The sequence below is a fragment of the Balaenoptera acutorostrata genome, chromosome 16, assembly GCF_949987535.1.
Source record: "Balaenoptera acutorostrata chromosome 16, mBalAcu1.1, whole genome shotgun sequence".
NCBI lineage: Eukaryota > Metazoa > Chordata > Mammalia > Artiodactyla > Balaenopteridae > Balaenoptera > Balaenoptera acutorostrata.
Window position 1 is genome coordinate 60468544 of NC_080079.1, and position 19787 is coordinate 60488330.

At 53.1% G+C, this 19787-nt stretch overlaps 2 protein-coding genes across 5 annotated transcripts in view; one reads left to right on the forward strand and one right to left on the reverse strand.

Annotated features, from left to right (window-relative positions):
• SAMD8 (sterile alpha motif domain containing 8) overlaps window positions 1-19787 on the reverse strand; it is a 79035-nt gene that overhangs the window by 40394 nt on the left and 18854 nt on the right. The window lies entirely within an intron of this gene.
• On the forward strand, window positions 962-13912 carry DUSP13B (dual specificity phosphatase 13B). Of its 4 annotated transcripts, none has more exons than XR_009005670.1 (7): window positions 962-1177; window positions 1952-2169; window positions 5961-6047; window positions 7161-7255; window positions 10983-11156; window positions 12564-12784; window positions 13465-13603. XR_009005670.1 is itself a non-coding variant. In XM_007166565.3 (7 exons), exons 2-7 carry the CDS (start codon window positions 3545-3547, stop codon window positions 13665-13667), a joined length of 984 nt encoding a protein of 327 aa, XP_007166627.2. In that variant the 5' UTR covers window positions 2077-2169; window positions 3424-3544; the 3' UTR covers window positions 13668-13912. The 4 variants fall into 4 exon arrangements, 3 of the variants coding, with proteins under 3 accessions (XP_007166627.2, XP_007166628.2, XP_007166629.1); XM_007166565.3 differs by lacking the exon at window positions 962-1177 and adding an exon at window positions 3424-3631 and having other exon boundaries at window positions 2077-2169; window positions 5961-6164; window positions 13465-13912; XM_007166566.3 differs by lacking the exon at window positions 962-1177 and adding an exon at window positions 3424-3631 and having other exon boundaries at window positions 2077-2169; window positions 13465-13912.

Below are 19787 nucleotides of genomic sequence, written 5' to 3' on the forward strand. Positions count from 1 at the left end.
TCTGGGGTGGACATGAGTGCAGACTGCTACCATTGAATGCCCTGGTGTGGCCTTTACCCTCAAGCCAGACTCAAAGCCAGGGGCAGCTGGGAGCCTCCCCACTTCAGCTCATGCCCCAGATCAAGCCTTCATGAAGTCATCTGAGAGCCGGCAAGACATCTCACTTCTTCATCCCATAACTAGCTCTGGCAGAAGGACAGATACAGACCTTTCTCTGTTTCTGTTGTGGAGACAAAAGCCCTTATAGGCAGAGGACTCTCCCTCCCCCCCAAAAAAAATATTTCTGACGACAGCCCTTTGGTTCTTCAGAAAGCCTAGGGGAACTTTCATCTCCCTTCTCCCCCCTTTGACATATGCGGCCCATTTTAGCCTTCTCTTTTGAGAAATCAGCCATTTTCATAACAGAACCACTGTTCAAACCTTCCCCCATAAACCCTGTGGGCACCCTTTAGATGAGGTCCTCCATGCCTCCTCGCCACTTTTCTCTGACTATAACTCAGGAAACCTCCCCTGAGCCCCATAATCCAGAAGCTCATCCAATAGCCATACAGCTCCCACTTAGTTTGTGACCCAGACCTGAAGAACTTTTCGTATCACGAATCCTTAGAACTTTTCGTATCACGAATCCTTGGAGGCAACCACCTCCTCTGCACCCGGATCTCTACTTTAACTCAGTCCTCAGAACCAAATAGCCTTATACAGGAGTCTAAATCTATTAAACATCTATTATGTTTAGACGCAGAATATCCTTTGTTTCATTTAATCCTCACAATTCTCCTTACTTTAGAGGGGGAGAAACTGAGGCTGAGAGGTGACTTGCAGAGGCATGTCTGATTCCATGTTATCATGGAATTTGGGGTTAGGGGGTGGCTTGGAGAGGAAAATGTCCTGTTCTCTCTAGAGGCCCCTGTGACTTGCTGAGTCACTTGCTGCTGTCTCACCTGTCCCTGCCAATCTCTAGGAAAGGAATGACACTGGAGAGGCAGAGAGGAGTGACCGCAGAGACAGAGGGGCAGGTGGGCTGGCCCATGGCGGAGGCCTCGCTCCCACAGCTGAGGGGAGATGCCGAAGCCACGCCTTGCCCCAGCGTCCTGGAACTGGAGGAGCTCCTGAGGGCAGGGAAGTTTTCTTCCAGCCGCGTGGACGAAGTTTGGCCCAACCTTTACATAGGAGATGCGTGAGTGGTAGCTGACTGAAGGGATAAGGGGGGTGGAGACAAGGAGAGACAGTTCTTGGGATCTTTACCAGAGATGGGGGTGGGGTGGGTACAAGGGCAATAGTTCTTCTCTGAGCTTCCCAGGCCAGGGACTTTCTCCAGGACCCCTCTGTACTGGGGACAGTGCAGTGAGCGGGTGCAGCCACCAGGGGGAGCAGAGACTTTGCCTGCCTGAAAGAAGGGAGCTCCCAGAGGTTCCCAGAGTCTTCCGGCACATCCAGAACAACTGGAGGGTCTGGGGGGCAAAGGACTGGGGAGTGGTGATTTGGGGTATGAGATGAGGGGGACAGAGAGCTCGCCTTTCCGGTTCCAGCCTCCCTCCTCTGGACACAGTGGGTGAGGAAGGCTGACTGAAGGTGAATCAGGGGAGGTGTCACCTTTAAATATTTGCAGATTAGAAGCAGGTATGAGGTAGTGGCCAGGAGAGGCCAGATGTGCATGGAAGGGCATGGGGCAAGAAGGGAGGTGCAGCTGGGTCCCAGGGCTGAAGCAATCCTTTTTCTTCCTGTCCTGGCCAAGGCAGGGGTGGATTGCCTCAGGAAGCAAAGAGAGGCTAAAGCTAAATCCCTTTACCACCAGCTCCCCTACCAGAAAGCTCCTATGGTGGGGCTGTGAGCCGCAGACCCCATGGGTTCCTTCTGGCTCCTTTTGGACCCTAATGGATTCATCGCTCTGAAGCGGGGGTCCAGACAAAGCCTTCCTGGACCTCATTGCTCCCCTTCCTCCCCTCCCCAGGGCCACAGCAAATAACCGCTTTGAGCTATGGAAGCTGGGCATCACCCACGTGCTGAATGCTGCCCATGGGGGCCTCTACTGTCAGGGCAGCCCTGACTTCTACGGCAGCACTGTGAGCTACCTGGGGGTGCCAGCCCACGACCTCCCTGAGTTCGACATCAGTGCCTACTTCTCCTCTGCAGCTGACTTCATCCACCGTGCCCTCAGCACACCTGGGGGTAAGACTTGGGGTCCGAACCCATATCCCATCCTGCTCGGTCATGGGGGGATGTCCAGTTTCCGCTTAAACATCAGTGTCCTCACACCCCTAGTTTTTAAAGGGCCATCAGGTTTTTAAAACTCTCTGTTCAGTGTTCCAGCACTTTATCCAACAGCATTGCTTCACAGATAGGGAAACTGAGGCCTGGAATACAAGGTCATGCCACGAGTTAGGAGCAGCCCTGGGGCTAGAAGCCAGGTCTCCCAAACAACAAAACAGTTCTTTCTGCATCACTCAGCCTTGGGACATTGCCATCTGGTACCTAGATGCCTGGCTTCTGCCCCAAAGTACTTTCGAATGGAAAAAATCTTCTAATACCAGGGGTACAACAAAGGAGCCTGGGGAAGCTGCTTCGTGTTCATCCTGGGGGAGAGCCATGCCCCTTGCCACCTGACCCCGGGTGAGCCAGTGTCTCCTCTGGACTTCAGTTTCTCCTCTGTGTCGTGGCAAAGACAAGACTATGGCTCATAGCACTGTTCAATCCAAAGCACTCTGACATTCATTTTCCTTCACCATTCATTCACCGACTATTATCTTCTCTGTGCCAGCCACGGAGCTAGATACTGGGAATCCACACTTAGGCAAGGCAGGGCCCCTGGTGGAAAGACAGTCAAATTGCAAAGTATTACGAGCGCTACTCAGATGCGTGGGCAAATGTGAAGAGCAAAGGGAGGTGGGGGGCGCTTCCCTCTACAACAGTATTCACCGGGCCACATGCAAAAAGGATGGGCTGCTCTGTGATTCACGTGATACCATGAGTGGCAGGAAGCCACGTCTCAGCCAAAACCCGACAAATGAGTAGCAGATGTTAGTCAGACCAAGAGAGGGGGAAAACTTTTACAGGTAGTTGTAGTAGCATGTGGTAAGGCTGGAGGCCAGGGACCAGGACAGCTTCAAGGAACTGAAAGTTACCCAGTGTTCCTAGAGCTGAGGGTCGGGGTGGGGGGGACAGCCTGAGGTGAGGCTGCAGGGTCAGCAGGGGCCAGCTCACAGAGGGTCCTGTGAGCCACGTTGGGGAGTGTGGACCCCATCCCAAGGGTAGGCATAATAGGTGTTGGGATGCCCATTTGACAGAGCAGGAAATGGAGGCCCATACACGCTGAATGATTTACTCAGGGTCACAGAATATACCCAGGGGAACGTGGGTCCCCACCTCAGCCCCTGGGTGGGCCGGTGGGTGGGAAAGGGTCTTTCAGCAGGATGTCTTCCTCAGCCAAGGTCCTGGTGCACTGCGTGGTAGGGGTGAGCCGCTCTGCCACGCTGGTCCTGGCCTACCTCATGCTGCGCCAGCAGCTGTCCCTGCGCCAGGCAGTGATCACCGTGAGGCAGCGCCGATGGGTCTTCCCCAACCGAGGCTTCCTCCACCAGCTCTGCCGGCTGGACCAGCAGCTGCAGGGTGCAGGCCGGAGCTGAGGGGCCAGGTGAGGGTCGGGCAGGGCGTGAGGGGCCGAGGCTGGGTGCAGTTAGCAGTGAGAGGTCAGGTGACGGCTGGGCAGAGGGCAAGGGTACGATTGGAAGTAAGGGGTTGGGTGAGGGCTGGCAGGGGACATGGATGGGACCAGTTCAGAGGTTGGATAACAAGGCTGTGTGTGGCTGGAAGAGAGGGTTGAAGGCGGCCTGGCCCGTTCCCCAAGCTGCTGGGCTCCCCTCACCAATCCAAGGTCTCACCTGGGCCTGGCTGAGGCACCCCTCTCATAGGACCCTCTCCTCCAGCCCACCCAGATTCTTCAGACCCAGAGAAGATGGAAAGGCTAGGAAGGAAAAGGGTGGAAAGCGTAAAACGGAAGAGGTGAGGCCTTCCAACCTGGTCCTAATGCTGATCTGTCCTGCCTCCTTGGCTGAAAGCCTGTGGGGCTCACCTGAACCCCACCGAGGCAGCAGCACAGCCAGTCCTGCACCTGAGGGCTGTCTGGCCCTTCCCACGCCTCTGCACACCCTCCCCTCAGGCCTGGAACCCAGCTCCAGGGGAAGAGTGTCCTGCAGCTATTGCTCCAAGCTTAGTGAATTCTGTCAGCCCTGCGCATCCATTCCCACCACGGGGAAGGAGAACAGGTGCTCCTGCCACCAGCCATGACCTCCTCGCACAAGCCCTGCTTGACATAAAGTTCTCCTGTCGCCGTGCCGTTCAGTTCTCTGCCTTGGACCCAGCACCCCACTCTCTACCTTCACCCCACCCAGTGTGACCTCAGAGAGCTACAGAAGGACTCTCCCTAACCTCCCTCCCTCTCTGGTCCTGGGGACCCCTTTAGGACATAAAGGTTTTTCTGAAGTCTGTCCATTTACCTTCTGCCTTCCTCTTGTTCCATCTTCAGTGCGTTTGGAGCAATAGCACCCGGTCTTTAAGCTGCCTCAGGGGAACAGATCCCCAGTACCTCCTCTTCCCAAGCCACCTCCCTTCCGCCGGAGGCCCCAGCGTCCCCAGCTGCCCAGTAGAAGGAGTTGGGCTCCCCTAGCAGCAACAATGCTTCTCAGGCTCCCAGCCCACAAATGGTTGCCGAGGTGCTGCTGCAATTTCTTTGGTGTCAGCTCTGTGTTTTCCTCCAGCTCAACGGAGAGGCAGGGGTGCCTCTTCCTGGGGTCAGTGGCTGTGAGGGTACCAGATTGTGAAGGAGCTGCAGAATTCCCACTGCCCTTCCTCTCCCATCATGGCCAGGCTGGGACTGTCCCCAACAGCCCATCTTCCTCACACTCACATCCCCACCGAGGGCCATCTGATGGAACGTTAAGCCTCCAGAGCTGCTCTCCACGCCCCCCCCCCCATCCAGCCTCCAGCTCCTGCTACCCATACTGCTCCTTCCTTCATCTCTCCTCAACCCTGACTTTGGCTGTGCCCCACCGCCCGCTGGCTCAGAAGGGCTGCCAGGTGGGAGTGGGGCACTGGCCTGGGCTCTCCTGGGAGTTAGAAGAGCAGCAGCTTCTCCTCCTGCCAAGAGCTTCCCTGGGGCATGGACTGAATCTCCCCCTGCCGCCACCCATAAGAGGTGTTTTTGCCTCCGAATGCACAGCCAGCCCAACCAAGGGCAGCATTTGAGCCCTATCGACCCCTTCCCACATGCTGTCAGGAGGATGAGCATCTTGGGGTTGGGGATTAGGGCAGGACGGAGGGCGAGGTTTAGAGTTTGGGGGTGAGTGTAAAGGAAGAAAAGGAGGGTTGTAGCTGGCGTTGGGATTAGGCCTGGGGTGAAGCTGGGCGGGAAACTGTCGTGGGGAGTTCTGCAGGTGTGGGAGCCAAGAGGCGGACAGGAATGGCATGTTCCCATCCTGCTCTCTTTCCTCTAAACAAGGTTTGGGAACCTGGGAGAAGAGCAACTCTCTGATCATGCCCAATCATCCCACTTCCTCGGCCTGGGGCCCTTAAATACTCTGACCTCAGACCTCAGCATCTCTCCCTTCAGGCAGCTAGCTTTGGGAGAGTCATTTGGACTACAGCTTTGCACAATTACTGGGAGTGCATCCAACAGCTGGAGCCCCAGGAGTTGTGCAGTGAGCAACCTGTGTGTGTACACAGCAGCCCTGGGGCTGGGGACTCTTGAGAGATGAGGGGGCTTTGGGGAGGTCATCTCTCTCCATGAGCCCTGGGCCCCAAACTTGCCTCCTCATCTCTCCCGGCACCCGTACCCACTTGACCTTACACAGAGGCTCAAGGCAGAAGTAGGGTTAGCTGGCAGCTCTTGTCCCTGCCCTGGTAAGTCCCAGCCAGTCTGAACCGTGGTTTACCTGCCTGTAACATGGAGCTCATCTCTCCCCCAGAACTGGTCCTTACTCCCTGCCACAGGGCTCTGCCACTTTGCCACCCTGGCGCTGGCCCTGCTGGTGCTGCTGGAGGCTCTGGCCCAGGTGGGTACTCAGAAGATGGTAAGAGACCAGTGTGGGGTCCGCCCTAGAGCCTGCAACTCCATGTGCTTCCTCCTGCTACCTGCAACCCCTCTCAGCCACTGTCTCCAGTTCTCACAGGTGGGAAGGGGCTGCCCTCTCAGCCAGGAACCCCAAGTTCCCTCAGGAGTGGGGGGACACGGGAGAGGGGGATTCTAAGTGTTTATGATAGCCCCTGGCCACAGCTGCCTCCACCAGCTCTCCCCAGGGCTCAGGGAGCCCCAGGAGGGGCTGAGCCCTAGCTCCCTGGAGCTCGGGCTTCAGAGACCCAGTGGAGGCGTGGCTACGGGTCTGCATATGTCTGTGTGTGTGTCAGTCATCTGGGAGTATGAGTGGGGAAGGGTATTAAAGTATGGGTATATGAAGAGGGTCTCTGGAGAGCAGGGAGTGTTCTTAATAGGCCCAAATCCAAGGTCCCTCACTGAGCCGTTAGCCTTGGAAGGGACTTTAAAGACCATCTCACTGGCCTCAAGGAGCAGTGAGGCCTGTGCAGGAATGTCTTCTGGGGGAGGGAGGAGCTTGGCAGAGGGCAGAGTGGTTTGCGGACACACAGCTTCTGACTGCAGGCCGGGCCTGCTCCAAAGACCTGCTCTGAACTCCACTTATATCGCTGTCTGCCCACACTTCCCTCAGCCTGAGTCTTCTGGATCTTTTTATCCTGGGCCAGTCCTGTAATCCTCGGCTCCCCACTAAGGGCCCCTGGACCTGGGTTCTGATGTTGGCAGTGCTGCCAGTGTGCGCGTGATCTGGCTGTTCTCTTCCCTGTCCTCCTCCATGGAAGATCCTTCTAGCTTTAACTTTCTGCCCACGCTCCACATCACCCTTGAAGGCCAACCGACCTTTCAAAACGGCTTATTCAGTCTTCCTTCTTCCTGCCTCACAAGCAACATCCACATCCACACATACCACAGGCAGACCCCTGCCAGACTGCCTCTACTCCCAGCAGGGCCAGGTGCCTGGCTGGGCTTGGCACTGACCATGCCAGGGGACCAGTGGGTGAGTTGGGAGTGGCAGGGGGAGGCCAGAGGAGAGGAGCAGCACATCATGCTTTATAATTAAACTCCAATCAAAAAATAGAAACAGCATCAAGCGTGCAGAGACAGGCAGCTGGAAGCCGGGAGCAAAAAGTGCCCGTCAGAGAAGACCTCAGCCTGGGCCAGATACCCCCACAGGTGGGTGAGTGCCCCTATTTCAGGGGGGCTGCAGAGCATGCTGGGTAATGAGGGCCAGGACACCTGTGCCTGTGTGTGTGTGTGTGTGTGGTGGTGGGGGGTGGGTTAGATTTGGGGAGGGACTGGGTCAGAGATAGAGGCACAGACAAAGCAGAGTAGTGAGAATGACCTGGGCTTGAATCCTGGCTCCCACGCTTATTGGCTGTGTGACCTACGGCATATTGTTTAATCTTTCTGAGCCTCAGTTTCCTCATCTGTAAAACGGGGATGATAATATTATCTGCCTCATAAGGGTACTGTGCGGATTCAGTGAAAAAAAATGTAAGCATTTAGCTCTGATACATAGTACGTTCTTAGTTAGTGGTGAATATAATAATTATTGCCGGACAGAGAAAGAAAAATCAAGAAATACAAAGAGATAGAGACCAAGCCTCATTGGCTCATGGGATATGGCTGAGGCTTGAAAGGGAAAGAGTAATAATGGTGATGATAATAATAGTAAGATGCACCATTTATGGGGCATCTACCAGGAGGAAGACCCCGTGGGAGGTGCCTTGAACATTTCTTATCTCATGGAATTCTCACAGCAGCTCCACTGAGAAAACTAGCTCAGAGAAGACTACACAGAAACAAGCTCCAGACTTGAGAACTCGGCTCAGGTCTGCCCTCCTCCAAGGCCTGCACACAGAGTGCAGAGCCCCAGCCAGCTCACCACAGGCCACCCGCCGGCCACCCTCCCCGAGGCTTCCTTCACCAGACTCCTCACTTGTCCTGCCCTGAGATGTCCAGCCCCAGCTGTCCTGTGGCCACAGTCCCTGTGGTCTACCTTGGGGGGAGGAGGAGGAGGAAGCAGGGAGAGTGAACAGGCGGGAAGACCAGGGGGAGCACGTCTGGAGCTTCAGGGAGGAGGTGGATGGCAGACAGAGGCCCCCTGCCCTGCGGAGGCCTGGGCCTTGGCCTGAGGCTACCGGCGTGCTGGGTGGTGTGTTGGGAGGCTGTGGAGGAGCACGAGCTCCTGTGAGAGGCGGGGAGACAGAGGCAACCGGGGAGAGCAACACAGAGGGGAGGAGAGGCACCGACAAAGGCAGAACACAGGTGTCTGAACTTGTAAACAGCAGCGACTCAGGAAAACCGTTGCCCACAGAGGCAGCTGCTCAGCTTAGGAAGGAGACACAGGAAGGTCGCAGGAGGAGTACCAGAGAGGGAGCGGGGAGAAGAGCCAGGCCGGCCCACTCCCTGCTGGATGCTGGGCCCAGGCTTCACCCCGCGGTGGCTGAGGAGATGCGGGAGGAGGTGTCAGGCGGGGCCCTCAGCATCTAGGTCTGGGGATGGCAGAAACCAGGGGGCTGCGGCAGCCACCAACTCCCCTTCTTTGGGTGTGCCCGGAGCTTGAAGGATGAGTCGCTGGGTGGGGGCTAGGCCTGACCTTGGCTGAAAAGGTGGGCTGGACCCTTGTGGGATAGAGCAGACAGGTAGGGGGTACATCCATGAGCGTCAGGTGTGAGGTCCAACGTGAGGCCTAGCAAGGGGTACCCCTAAGTCCGAGGAAAAAGCCCCCTTCTCCAGACCTGGGCCTAGGCCCCGAAGAGGCTGAGGCGGGAGCCAGTAGAAGAAGCTGAGCCATTAGAGGGGTCAGCCCTCATCCCTGACCCCTCTACTGGCTCCTTCTCCTCCCAGGAGCCTCCAGGAGGAGCGGGGACAAGTTCTGTCTCAGCTGGAGCCTGGCGATCCGCGCCCAGGCACCGCTGAGCTGCAAGGCACCTATTGACCACTGGGTGGCAGCCTTACCCCACACCAATCTCAGAGGCCTGCAGCGGCGCCTGCCAGGCTTCTCAAAGCCCCCTAGCACCCGACCTGGGGCTCCCGCAGGCCCAGCTGGTAGCTCCAGACCAGTGTGGCTGTCAGACTCTCCCCATCCCAACATGATACACTGCGCTGTACCCTGTAGTTTTTGCAAACCCAGCCACTCCTCTCTCATTCTCAGGTCAGACCCTCCAGAGATTCCTTAAAGGCAGGCAAGGCCAGTATCTTTAAGTTGAGAAAGAGAAACCGCGGCCCAGACAGGAGCAAAGACTTGTTCTTGACCTCGGAATTAGCTGTGGCCAGGCTCTCCACCCTCCCTCTAAAGTTCTCTTCCCACCAGTTCACGTAGCCTCCCATCTCCATGGGGAGGCCCAGGGCCAAGAGCCTTTAATCGCAAAGAGACACCAAGCAGAGAGGGGTCCGGGCGTTTGGAAGGTCTGCACTTCAGTCAGCAGTGGCCTAGGTCTGCTCTCAGGCCCCACCCCCACGGGCTCCAAGAGGAGGACCTGGAATTCTAGCTGCTTCATAGCGTTTGTGTTCCGGGCGGAACCTGCCCCGGCCCCGTTCCGCTCACGTGCTGAGTCCTGTCCCTGCACCCACACCCCGACTCCCAGCCCCAGACCATGCCCTAGGTAGGTGGCAGGCGGCTCAGCCTGCCCTGAGAGGTCACAGTGGGGGATGAAAGGGAAAGCCGGGTCTTCGCTTCCACCCTGCCCTCCCACTGCTCGCTGGGTGAGCTTGGCCAAACCGGTGGCCTTCTGGGTTCCCATTTCTCTTCCTGGTCCTGGCACCGCCTACCAAAGAGCAAAGAAGTTCCTCCCAGTTTGTACCTTCCCTAGTTACTGGTTGAGGGGACCAGGGACAGTTAGCCAAGAGAGGCACTCCTTCCACGCCCAGCACCAGACCCAGGTTCTGGTGCCACTGACATCCCAGCTCTGCAGGGTCTCGGACCCCCTCAGCCAGCTGACTCCTGACACAAGCCACCCCACCTGGGTGAGGCCCGACCTGCAGCGCTGGCCTGAGTCATGGGGGTAAGGAGGGAAATCCCAGGGCCTACAGGCAGATATGGAACAGCTGCACTAGGCTCCCCTGTAGAGACAGATGAGTTAGCGACCACTCTCTGGAGTCCCTGAAGGTGGTAACTCGAAGGCTTGGGGATGGAATTGAAGGAGCACAGAAATGGACTGAAACCCAGGCCTTGCTCCTTAACAGCCATAAGACTTTGAGCATTACTTAAAAATGATTCTCTGTGACCTTCATGTTCCTGCTTCAGCTTCCTCCTGTGTATGATAGGGACCTACCATGCGTGAGGCACCAGGCCCCTAAGAGGCATTAGCTCATTCAGTACAGAAGTGCTGACAAATGTCAGTTCATAGCCCAGGCCCCTCACTCCAGAGATGAGCTCTGACCTTCAAGCACCTGAAGATGGGAAGGGATGGGAGTCTGAGGACCAGCCCTGGAAGTAGCGGAGAAGGGGGCTTGAGATGAGCTGCCTCATCTGGGGCAGCTGGGGGGGGTTGGCGGGGGTCTTCCTAGGTGCCCTCTGAGGGCCACAGCCATCCCACCCCTACGAAGTCCCAAGTAACGAGAGACTTAAGGGGTGGGGTCTGCACTGACTAGTTGTTAACAAACAGGGAACTCCAAGAGCCTCTTGAAAAAAGCTTCCAACATCAGGGGCCTCTGGAGAGGGCAGGAGAGAGGGCTTCCCAGCTCCACAGCGGTGACGAGGGGTTGATTCCCTTGTTCCCTGGGGAAAGGCCTCAGCCCCAGCTGAGCTGGTTAATAACCTCATGTGAAATAACTGAGGCCCTTCTGAAGCATCCCAGTGGCACCTGGGCACTGCACCATGCCTGGGCCTCCCTGTCAGCTGGACCCACCTGCGAGGAGCCTGCCCCTCGCCACCACAGTTTCCACTCTGTTCCAGGATGGACTCGCTGCAGAAACAGGACCTCCGGAGGCCCAAGATCCACGGGGCAGTCCAGGTGCCCCCCTACCAGCCACCCACGCTGGCCTCGCTGCAGCGCTTGCTGTGGGTCCGTCGGGCTGCCGTGCTGAGCCACATCAACGAAGTCTGGCCCAACCTCTTCCTGGGAGATGCGTAAGTACGATCCACAGTGGGTGTTGGGGGGAACAGAAGGGGAGCCTCTTCCAGAGCCAAGGGGCAGAGTTGGTACCCTCTTTGCCTCCAACCATCTCTTTCCGCATGTTTATTTCCTTTTACATTATTATTACTTTGTGGAAATAGAACACACCTAAGAAAAGTGCACAGAGCATAAACGAACAGTTTCACCCCCCAGGTCAAGAAATAGGACATTAGTTGTGCCCCAGAAGCCCCCGCAGAACCCTTCTCATCATAACCCTTTTCCCTGTAGATAATCACTGAGTACTGAAACAATAATTTCCTTGCTTTTCTTTTTAGTTTCGCCATTTGTGTTAGTTTTGCCTATGTTTTAAAGTGATAGGAATAGAATCATATTGTGTATTTTGTGCCTGGCGTCATTTGCTCAAAACTGGGAGATTCGCCGACATTACGTGTAGCTATAGTTCATTCATTTTTGGTTGCTATATATTATTCGTTTGTATGAATACACCATAGTTTATTTATTCTATTTGAGTTGTTTCCACTTTGGGGCTATTATATAAACAGTGATTCTAGAAGCTAGTACATGTGCCCTGGGAACACACACACGTTTCTCTAGGATGTATATATAGAGTGGAAAGTGAGTCATTTTCCCCAAAAGTTTTCTTAAAATTTAGAACATATGGATGAATATATGAGGATTTTGTTTTCCTTAATATTTAGAAAATATAGATCAATATCCTATTAACAATATGGCAAATATGTATCCCCCCTACACACACAGATAATCAGTAATAAAATCCTTGTTGACTTTTTAAAAATGCATACAAAAATGGTATCGCTTTATAATCGCATCTTGTAATCTGCTTCATATAGAAAACTTTTTAAATGGAATTGCACAACATACTTTTAAAACACTTTTAAACAATGTTCTGTTTTGTCATCCTCCATTTTTCTCAGTATAGCACCAACACCTTTCTTGGTTCACCAGCATCTATCTACCACATTTTAGTGGTTGTGTAGTATTTCATTTAGCTATACCATCGTCAATCTTCTCTTATAGGCTATTTAGTGATTTTTTCCCCACTTTTTCTCTATCTTAAACATTAGATCCAGTTTACATTTGTCTGTGAGCACATTTGGGATTCTTTAAGTTCCTAGGAGACCTGCTGGGGCAAAGTAAGTGCACATTTTTGAGGCTTCTGATGCCATGTGGCCGACCTGCCTTCCAGAAAAGTTGGGCTGAGTGAAAGGGAGTCTTGAACTCCTACTAGAGGAGCCCCTTCACCCAAGCCAGTTCACTGGTTCCAGTCTACCCTTGGAGGAGGATGGCAGAGGAGGCAAGGGGGCAAGTTCCAGGCCAGCCAGAGCTGACCCAGTGAGCTCTACCCCACCTCCCACCACCCCCCATGCCCCCCCCTCCAGGTACGCAGCCCGGGACAAGAACAAGCTGACCCAGCTGGGCATTACCCACATCGTGAATGTCGCCGCAGGCAAGTTTCAGGTGGACACAGGTGCCAAGTTCTACCATGGCATGCCCTTGGAGTACTATGGCATCGAGGCTGATGACAACCCCTTCTTCGACCTCAGTGTCTACTTTCTGCCCGTTGCTCGATACATCCGAAGTGCCCTCAGCATTCCCCAAGGTCAGCTGCTGGGGAAGGCACTGGGGTGGAGGTGGGGTGCAGGCAGGATCTGGGGCTATCTACTTTTCCAGTAGCATGGATGGTGGGGTCCTTCAGCAACCCTCCCACCTCATGGGGCTCACTACTACCATTTAGTGAGCATCCCCTTCAGGGACACCCTGGAAACCAACTGTCATAGATATAACTAAGGCCCAGTGTGGTCGTCAGGGTAACCATATCGCTCGGTAAGAGGCCAGGTGTTGGGCAGAAGGTACAGGACCTAGCAAAGCCTCTTGAGCAGTTTTCTCTAAGATGAGGCCTCAGTGTAGAGCTGCAGGGGCTGGGGAGAGGGCAGAACTGACGGGAAAGGGAGGGAGGTGGACACCCCCTGTAATCTTATGCAAACCCAGGGGACTCCAGGAGTACTGACCCCCCACTGTGCTAGAGTGGCAAGGGATGCCAGAGGAAGCACCTTGCACCAGAAGAAGCGAGTCCCAGCTGCTAACCTTAGCCTGCCGCTAACTTGCTTTGTGACCTTGAGCGAGTCCCTTTCCTCTCTGGGCCTCAGTTGGCCCATATGACAGTGAGGACAGTGTCAGTATTCCAGGATGCTGTGATAGGTGGGCAGAAGCATCCCTGATTCCCTAAGGGGCAGGCGGTGTGAGAACAGGTGGCTGATGCTAGGTTGGGTCTCCCCGCAGGCCGCGTGCTGGTACACTGTGCCATGGGGGTGAGCCGCTCTGCCACGGTTGTCCTGGCCTTCCTCATGATCTGCGAGAACATGACGCTGGTGGAGGCCATCCAGACGGTGCAGGCGCACCGGGATATCTGCCCCAACTCAGGCTTCCTCCGGCAGCTCCAGGTTCTGGACAACCGACTGGGGCGGGAGACGGGGCGGCTGTGACCTGGTGGGCAACCAGGAGCCCTGACCCTCCAGCCAGCGTGGCCCACCCAACCAGCCTGGCCCTGGGGACCTTGCTTCCAGTGACCTTGAGATGTAAACAGCAAGTGGGGGCTTAGCTGAGGCAGAGGCAGGGAGAGCTGGGTGGTGACCTCTAGCAGGTGGATCTCCCTGACCCAATCCAAAGATTCTTTATGCAGAAAAGAGTCCAGTCTGTCTCTATAATAAAAGGTTCATCATAATAAAGACAGGAGACCTTCTGGTGGTTTGTGGGGCAGTGGTCACGAGGTTCCAGAAGGCTTGCCAAGCCATGATGGCAGCCTAGAGGTGGAGTCTGAGTCAGTTGTCTGAGTAAAGACCAAAGTTCAATGCATCCCCATCCTTTCCGTGCCCACCCTGCATCAAACACCGACTATCAAAACTCGCCGTGCACAAACAGCATCTCCTGAATCCGGTCAGTCTTTTCATTTTCGTTCTTCTTTCAAAAAGGACTGACTAAAGTCACAGAAACCTAATAGAAGCATTAAACAAGAGCACAGGGGTTGGGGAGGAGACATGCCAGAATTCCTGGTGAAGGACGGTTATATGATGGGGCAACATTTGGCTCTGAGTTTCTTACTGTTTGTACCCTAATAAAATAAAGCAATGTAAAAAGCCCATAGGTTCCTCACCTGTACGTGAGGTATTTATGAGGATTAGATGGGCTGGCGTTCCTTCTCCCTCTCCGGCTGTTTCCACGTAGCCCTGGCCTCCTCCGGCTGACCCTTAAACATCAAGGTGTCCGAGGACGCTGGCCTCTGCCTCTTCTCTCCTTCAGTGTTCTCGCTCTCCTGGGGGTCCTCTTGTTCCCACAGCCTCAGTTCACATCTCTAGGCTGATGACTCTCAGACCCCTAGGGCGGCCCAATTCTCTCTTCTGAGTTCAGAACCTCTGTATCCTACTGGCCACCTTCATTGGAATACTGCACCTGAGCTTCAAACTGAACTTTTCATCACCTCCCACCCAGACCCACTCCTCTTCCTAGTTCCCATTTTAGTGAAGGGTTCTGATAGGCCTTGTCATCCAAGTCAGTGGTGGACTTCTGCCACTCTTCCAATTGGCCGACCAACTCTGCCTCCTAAACAGGGCTCAGACCTGCTCACTTAGCTTCACCTTTGCTGACTACCCAAGTTCAAGCCACCTTACCTCTCACCTGGATTCTTGCTCAGGCCCCTGATGGTCTCTCTGCTTCTAGCCTTGCCCCCTCCAATCTCCACGCAGGCCCCAGACAGCTCACTAAGATGAAAATCTCATCACATCACCCCAACACTTACAACCCCTGAAGGACAAACACCTTGACAGAGCATAAAGATTCTTCATTTTCTGAGACCGTCTCATGTCTCCAGACATATCTCTTCTAATTCTGTTCCCATACATGCCATGCAATTAAGAAATGCTAAATACACTTGCAGTTTCCAGAATGTACCACTCTCTTACGTCTTGGTGCTTTGCACACGCTTCAGGTTGCAACACCTGAATGCACATCCTCACTCATTTTTGTTGGGGTCTCTTTGAGGTCTCAGTTTAGATGTCACTTCTGGGGAACCCCCTGGACCCAGCAAACCTGAGTGAAGTGTTTTTCCTCATGTTACCAAAATGTCCATCCACCCCTTGTGGTATCACCTGTCACTCTGAATTATAATTGCTTGGTGCCTTGTCATTCTCTTCCAGCTGGCTGTCCCTCACCAGGCTTTCCCTGGGCTCAAGGTCCCCATGACTCCCACACTCTCTGGCTATGACCCTGCCATCAGGTAGAGTTCCGTGTTACTGGGCCCTCTCTACAGGGGCCACCAGGGGGAGTGGACTTGCCCCTGGGACTGGGCCTGCCTCCAGAGGGCACCTCCTCTCCTCCCAGCTCCACCTGCACACAGCATCTCACCATTTGGTCACCCTGACACCCTCTTCCCAGCTCATCTTGTCCCCTTGGGCCACCTTTGACTTCCCTCTTTGCTCCCCTGCCAAGGCTCTCTGGGAACAGCCCTGCCTTCTCCTGGGAACAGCCCTGCCTTCTCCTGGGAACTTAAGGGCCCTTTGCCCTTCTCCACCATCTGCTCTATTTCCAGAGGGCAAGTACTTTTCCTTTGTGCAAATCCAAAAAGGGGCACCCTCTGACCAAACCAGCCTTTTAGGCAGGAGCACTCCTGGGCAAACAGTTTGGTCAAGAAAAAGGTGTCCCTTCCTCCCAAGCAGACGTAGTTCCAAGTTATGGTGCCCAACTCAGTGACCTGAGCACAGGCTGGGTTTTAGGCCCCATTCACTCCTTCTGCAATTTATAAACTGCACAAATGTAGATGGCCCTCTCTGGGCCACAGGGATTAATATCCCCATTTTACAGATGAACAAACTGATGCTCAGAGAAGCTAAAATGAGGCTGGATGTTGCCTCCTGGATCCAGGATCTCCGGGCTCTGGCCTCAAAGGGCAGGTTCTGGCCTCAAAGGGCAGGTACTGCCCAGCAGCTCCCCTGCCCTGCTGCCTGCAGTGCTTGGTCCTAATCCCAGCTGGCTGTTGGCTGCCTAAGGTGCTCTCTGGGCCTTTTCCAAAGGGTAAACACATGTCCTAGCTGGAGTTTGGCAGGAGGGCTGGTGCTCCTGTGCCCAACCAGGCAGGATGGAAAACTTCTCAGTTCATCCTCAGGTTGGTGGGGCCTATAATTCTCCAAAGCAGACAGAGCTAGTCCTGTCAGTAGTCTGCCCACCCCCAATTCCCTTGGATCCCCCCATTCAGCCTGACAACTCAGCCCTTGTTGCTATCTCTTGCTTATGCGTGGTCAGCAGGATCCAAAATAGTGGCTCCCGAAGCCAGTCTCTAAATCAACATCCGGGTCTATGACTGCCCTTGCTGGCTGGGGTAGAGTGCCCTGAATCTGGGACAGAGCCACACCCTGGGCCTGGGGCTTGAGTTTCAGCAGGTTACCTTCTTGGGGCTCCGAGGGCTGGGCTCAGATTCTGGGGCTATGGGGAGAAGAAGGCAGGGAAAGCCAAACATTCTCCAGAGCACACAAGGAAACAGAGGTTGAGCTCCAGACTGACACCTCCACCGGGAATCCTTCCTGCCTGCCACACTTGGCCCAGGAAGTCTGCAATGGTGCATCTACTCTTCCTGTTCTATAGAGCAGCCTCGTGAAAGGAGTGAGGTATTGTTAAGACTGTGAATTTGGAGCCAGTTGCCTAGGTTCAAATTCTACCTCTGCCCCTTACCAGGTGTGTAAACTCAGTTAACCTCTCCATACCTCAGTTTCCCCCATCTGTAACATGGGAGTAATAATAGCCAACATATAGGACTGTTGTAAGGATAAAGTGGGGCATATAGAAAGTGCGTTGTACAACATGTGGCAAGCTCTCAAAAATGAGAGCTGTGACTACTGTCATAGTACGTAGTACAGGGGCCCCTGGCATCACCTGCTACACAGGAAGTCCCAGTCTTGGACTAAAGGCTGGCAGCACTCTCAGTGAATTGAATGAATGAATGATTAAAAATTAGCTGACCTAAATGCAACATGGTACCCCGGATTGGATTTGGGCACAGCAAAAGACTTACGCAAAAAAACTGGTGAAATCTGAAAAAATTCTGTGGTTTAGTTAATAGTGTTACACCAATTTTAATGTCTTTGATAAATGGACCACGGTTATATAAGAAGTTAACATTAAAGGAAGCTGGGTGAAGAGTATCTAAGAAATGCCTCTGCTATCTTTATAACTCTTCTGTAAACCTAAAATTATTTCAAAATAAAAAGTTTTAAAAATTTGTTGACAATTACTGACTGCTTTGCATATGCCAGGTACTATGCTAAATGCTTTAGATACGTCATACATCTTTTTTTTTTTTCAGTTTCATTTGTGATGTTTTATTTCTTTAGAAAAAACACAAATCAAATACGGCAAAATGTTAAGATTTGACCATATTGAGCTGTGGGAATATAGGTGTCTGTTATTTTTTTTTTGTATTCTTAAAATATTTCCTAATTTAAAAAATCAAAAATAAATTGACTGACTTTTAAAATTAGAAACATTCTATCCTCTATATTTAGGTTTTGAAAGCCATCAGCAAATGGGTTTTAGGAACTATTCTGAATTAAAATGGTGCCATTATTATTGGTTTTAGGCCTAAAATACTGCAAATTCATGTTATCCTTTTAAAACTTTCAAGAGGCTTGATTATGGATAATCTTGCTTCAAGAAAAAGGTAATGATGACCCGTTTATAGAGTTTAGATGAAATAACTGTGATCAAAGGGAAGCTAGGCCAGTAAGTCAAACTATACAGTTGACCCTTGAACAACGAAGGTTCAAGGTTCAGTTAAACCTGTGCGGGTCTGTTTATACACAGATTGTTTTCAATAGTAAATATTGTAGTACTACACGATATATAGTTGGTTGAATCCACCAATGTGAATCACTGATACAATCCAGAGGCACCGCGGATATGGAGGAACCATGTGTAAGGAGCGCCAACTATAAGCTATACACATGAATTTTCAACTCTCTGTAGAAGGGTCTGTGTCCCTAACCCCCTCGTTGTTCAAAGGTCAACTGTACATTTCATTTAATCCTCACAACCCTATGGGATAGGTCCCATTATCACCCCATTTTACAGACAAGAACACAGGTGGAGAGAGGTTAAGCCAGATAGCAGCTAACTTTGAGAGCTTATGTACCTGAGGGTTAGTCAGGCTTGTGGCTCTGACAAACAAAGCTTTATTTCTCTCTCACAACACAAGTTGATGGGTGCAAGGGGGAGCAAGCATGGAGGATGCAGACGCCAGATATATTACTTCCCCTCTAGTTTCCAGGGCCAGAACTCAGTCACATGGTCACACCTAATTGCAGAGGCAGCTGGGAAATGTGGTCTAGCAGGGCGCCCAGGAAGAAGAGGAAACTGCAGATATTGGTGATCTTGAGCAGGTGTTTCCAGAGCAGGCATTGATAAGATATATATATATATATAATCATTTAATTCTCATAAGCCATAGCAGTAGATACTATTATTAATATTCCCATCTTATAGATGTGAAAACTGAGGTTCAAAGAGAGCTTAAGTAAACTTTCTCAAGGTCACTTAGCTAGCACTTGTAGAACCATATTACAAACTCAGTCAGCAAGCCTATTTTCTTAAACACTTCCTGAGCCTTCATTCTGGGTTGGCCTTTAGTGACTTGCTTGCCAATAGAATTTGGGGAAGCAGTAACATTCTGGGACTTCTGAGGCTGGGTCATAAAATGCCTTGCAAACTTCTGCCTGGGGCAGAACACGCTCTCTGGGAGCCCTGAGCCACCATGCAAGAAGTCTGGCTCCCCGAAGGCCACCGGGTTGGAGAAGCCATGTGTAGGCGAACTGGTGTAGGCCCTGCTGAGTCCAGCCTTCTAGCCTCCCTGCCAAGACCCTAGACATTACGGTGACCTCAGCACACCTGCCAGCTGAATACCACTTGGAATAGGTGTCCATGCCACGTGGAACAGAAGAACAGTCCGCTTGAACCTGCCTGAATTAAGGGCCCACAAAATCACGAGCTAAAACAAAATGCTCTCGTTTTAAGTCACTAACATTTGGGGTAGTTTGCTATGTATCAGTAGATAACAACGGTGGAGCCAGGTCTGAACTAAAGTCCCAGTTTTTAATCACTGAATCAGCCTCTGGAGGAACATGTGACTGAGAAACGGACAGAGCAGCCACGTCGATCCACCCCCACGCCAAGTGCATGAAGATGATGTCACAGCTACAGAGGAGTACAGATGACAATAGAGCCCTGGCTTTTATCTGCCCAGAGCCCCACTGGAGACCAGAAGATGGTTAGGGGCCCACGGGGAATGGTGGTGGCACAGGCTTTGGGGTGGGCAAGGTGGGGAGGCTGCCAGGAATGGAACATCGCCCTGCTCTCCCAAGCTCTGGCATAAGCTCCGGCCGCCCTACCTTCCAGGCCAACAGACTCCTGCTGAGTGGTCCAAGACTCCTGGTTCCCAGGAGGCCCCTGTGGGTCTGCTGGCCTCTAGCTCACAGCCTGGCCTTGACACCTGCCTCCTCCATTTCCTCCCCCACTGGGGTTGGGGAAGGCAGCTGCAGTATGAACTCTGCAGCCACTGGGGCCTT

Excerpts from the sequence above, each read along its gene's own strand:
- DUSP13B (XM_007166565.3), top strand. The coding sequence starts at position 3,545 with ATGGGTCTTCCCCAACCGAGGCTTCCTCCACCAGCTCTGCCGGCTGGA. Across the intron at positions 6,165-7,160 it reads ACTGTCTCCAGTTCTCACAG|AAACAGCATCAAGCGTGCAG; the intron begins GTGGGAAGGGGC and ends ATCAAAAAATAG. Across the intron at positions 11,157-12,563 it reads AACCTCTTCCTGGGAGATGC|GTACGCAGCCCGGGACAAGA; the intron begins GTAAGTACGATC and ends CCCCCCCTCCAG.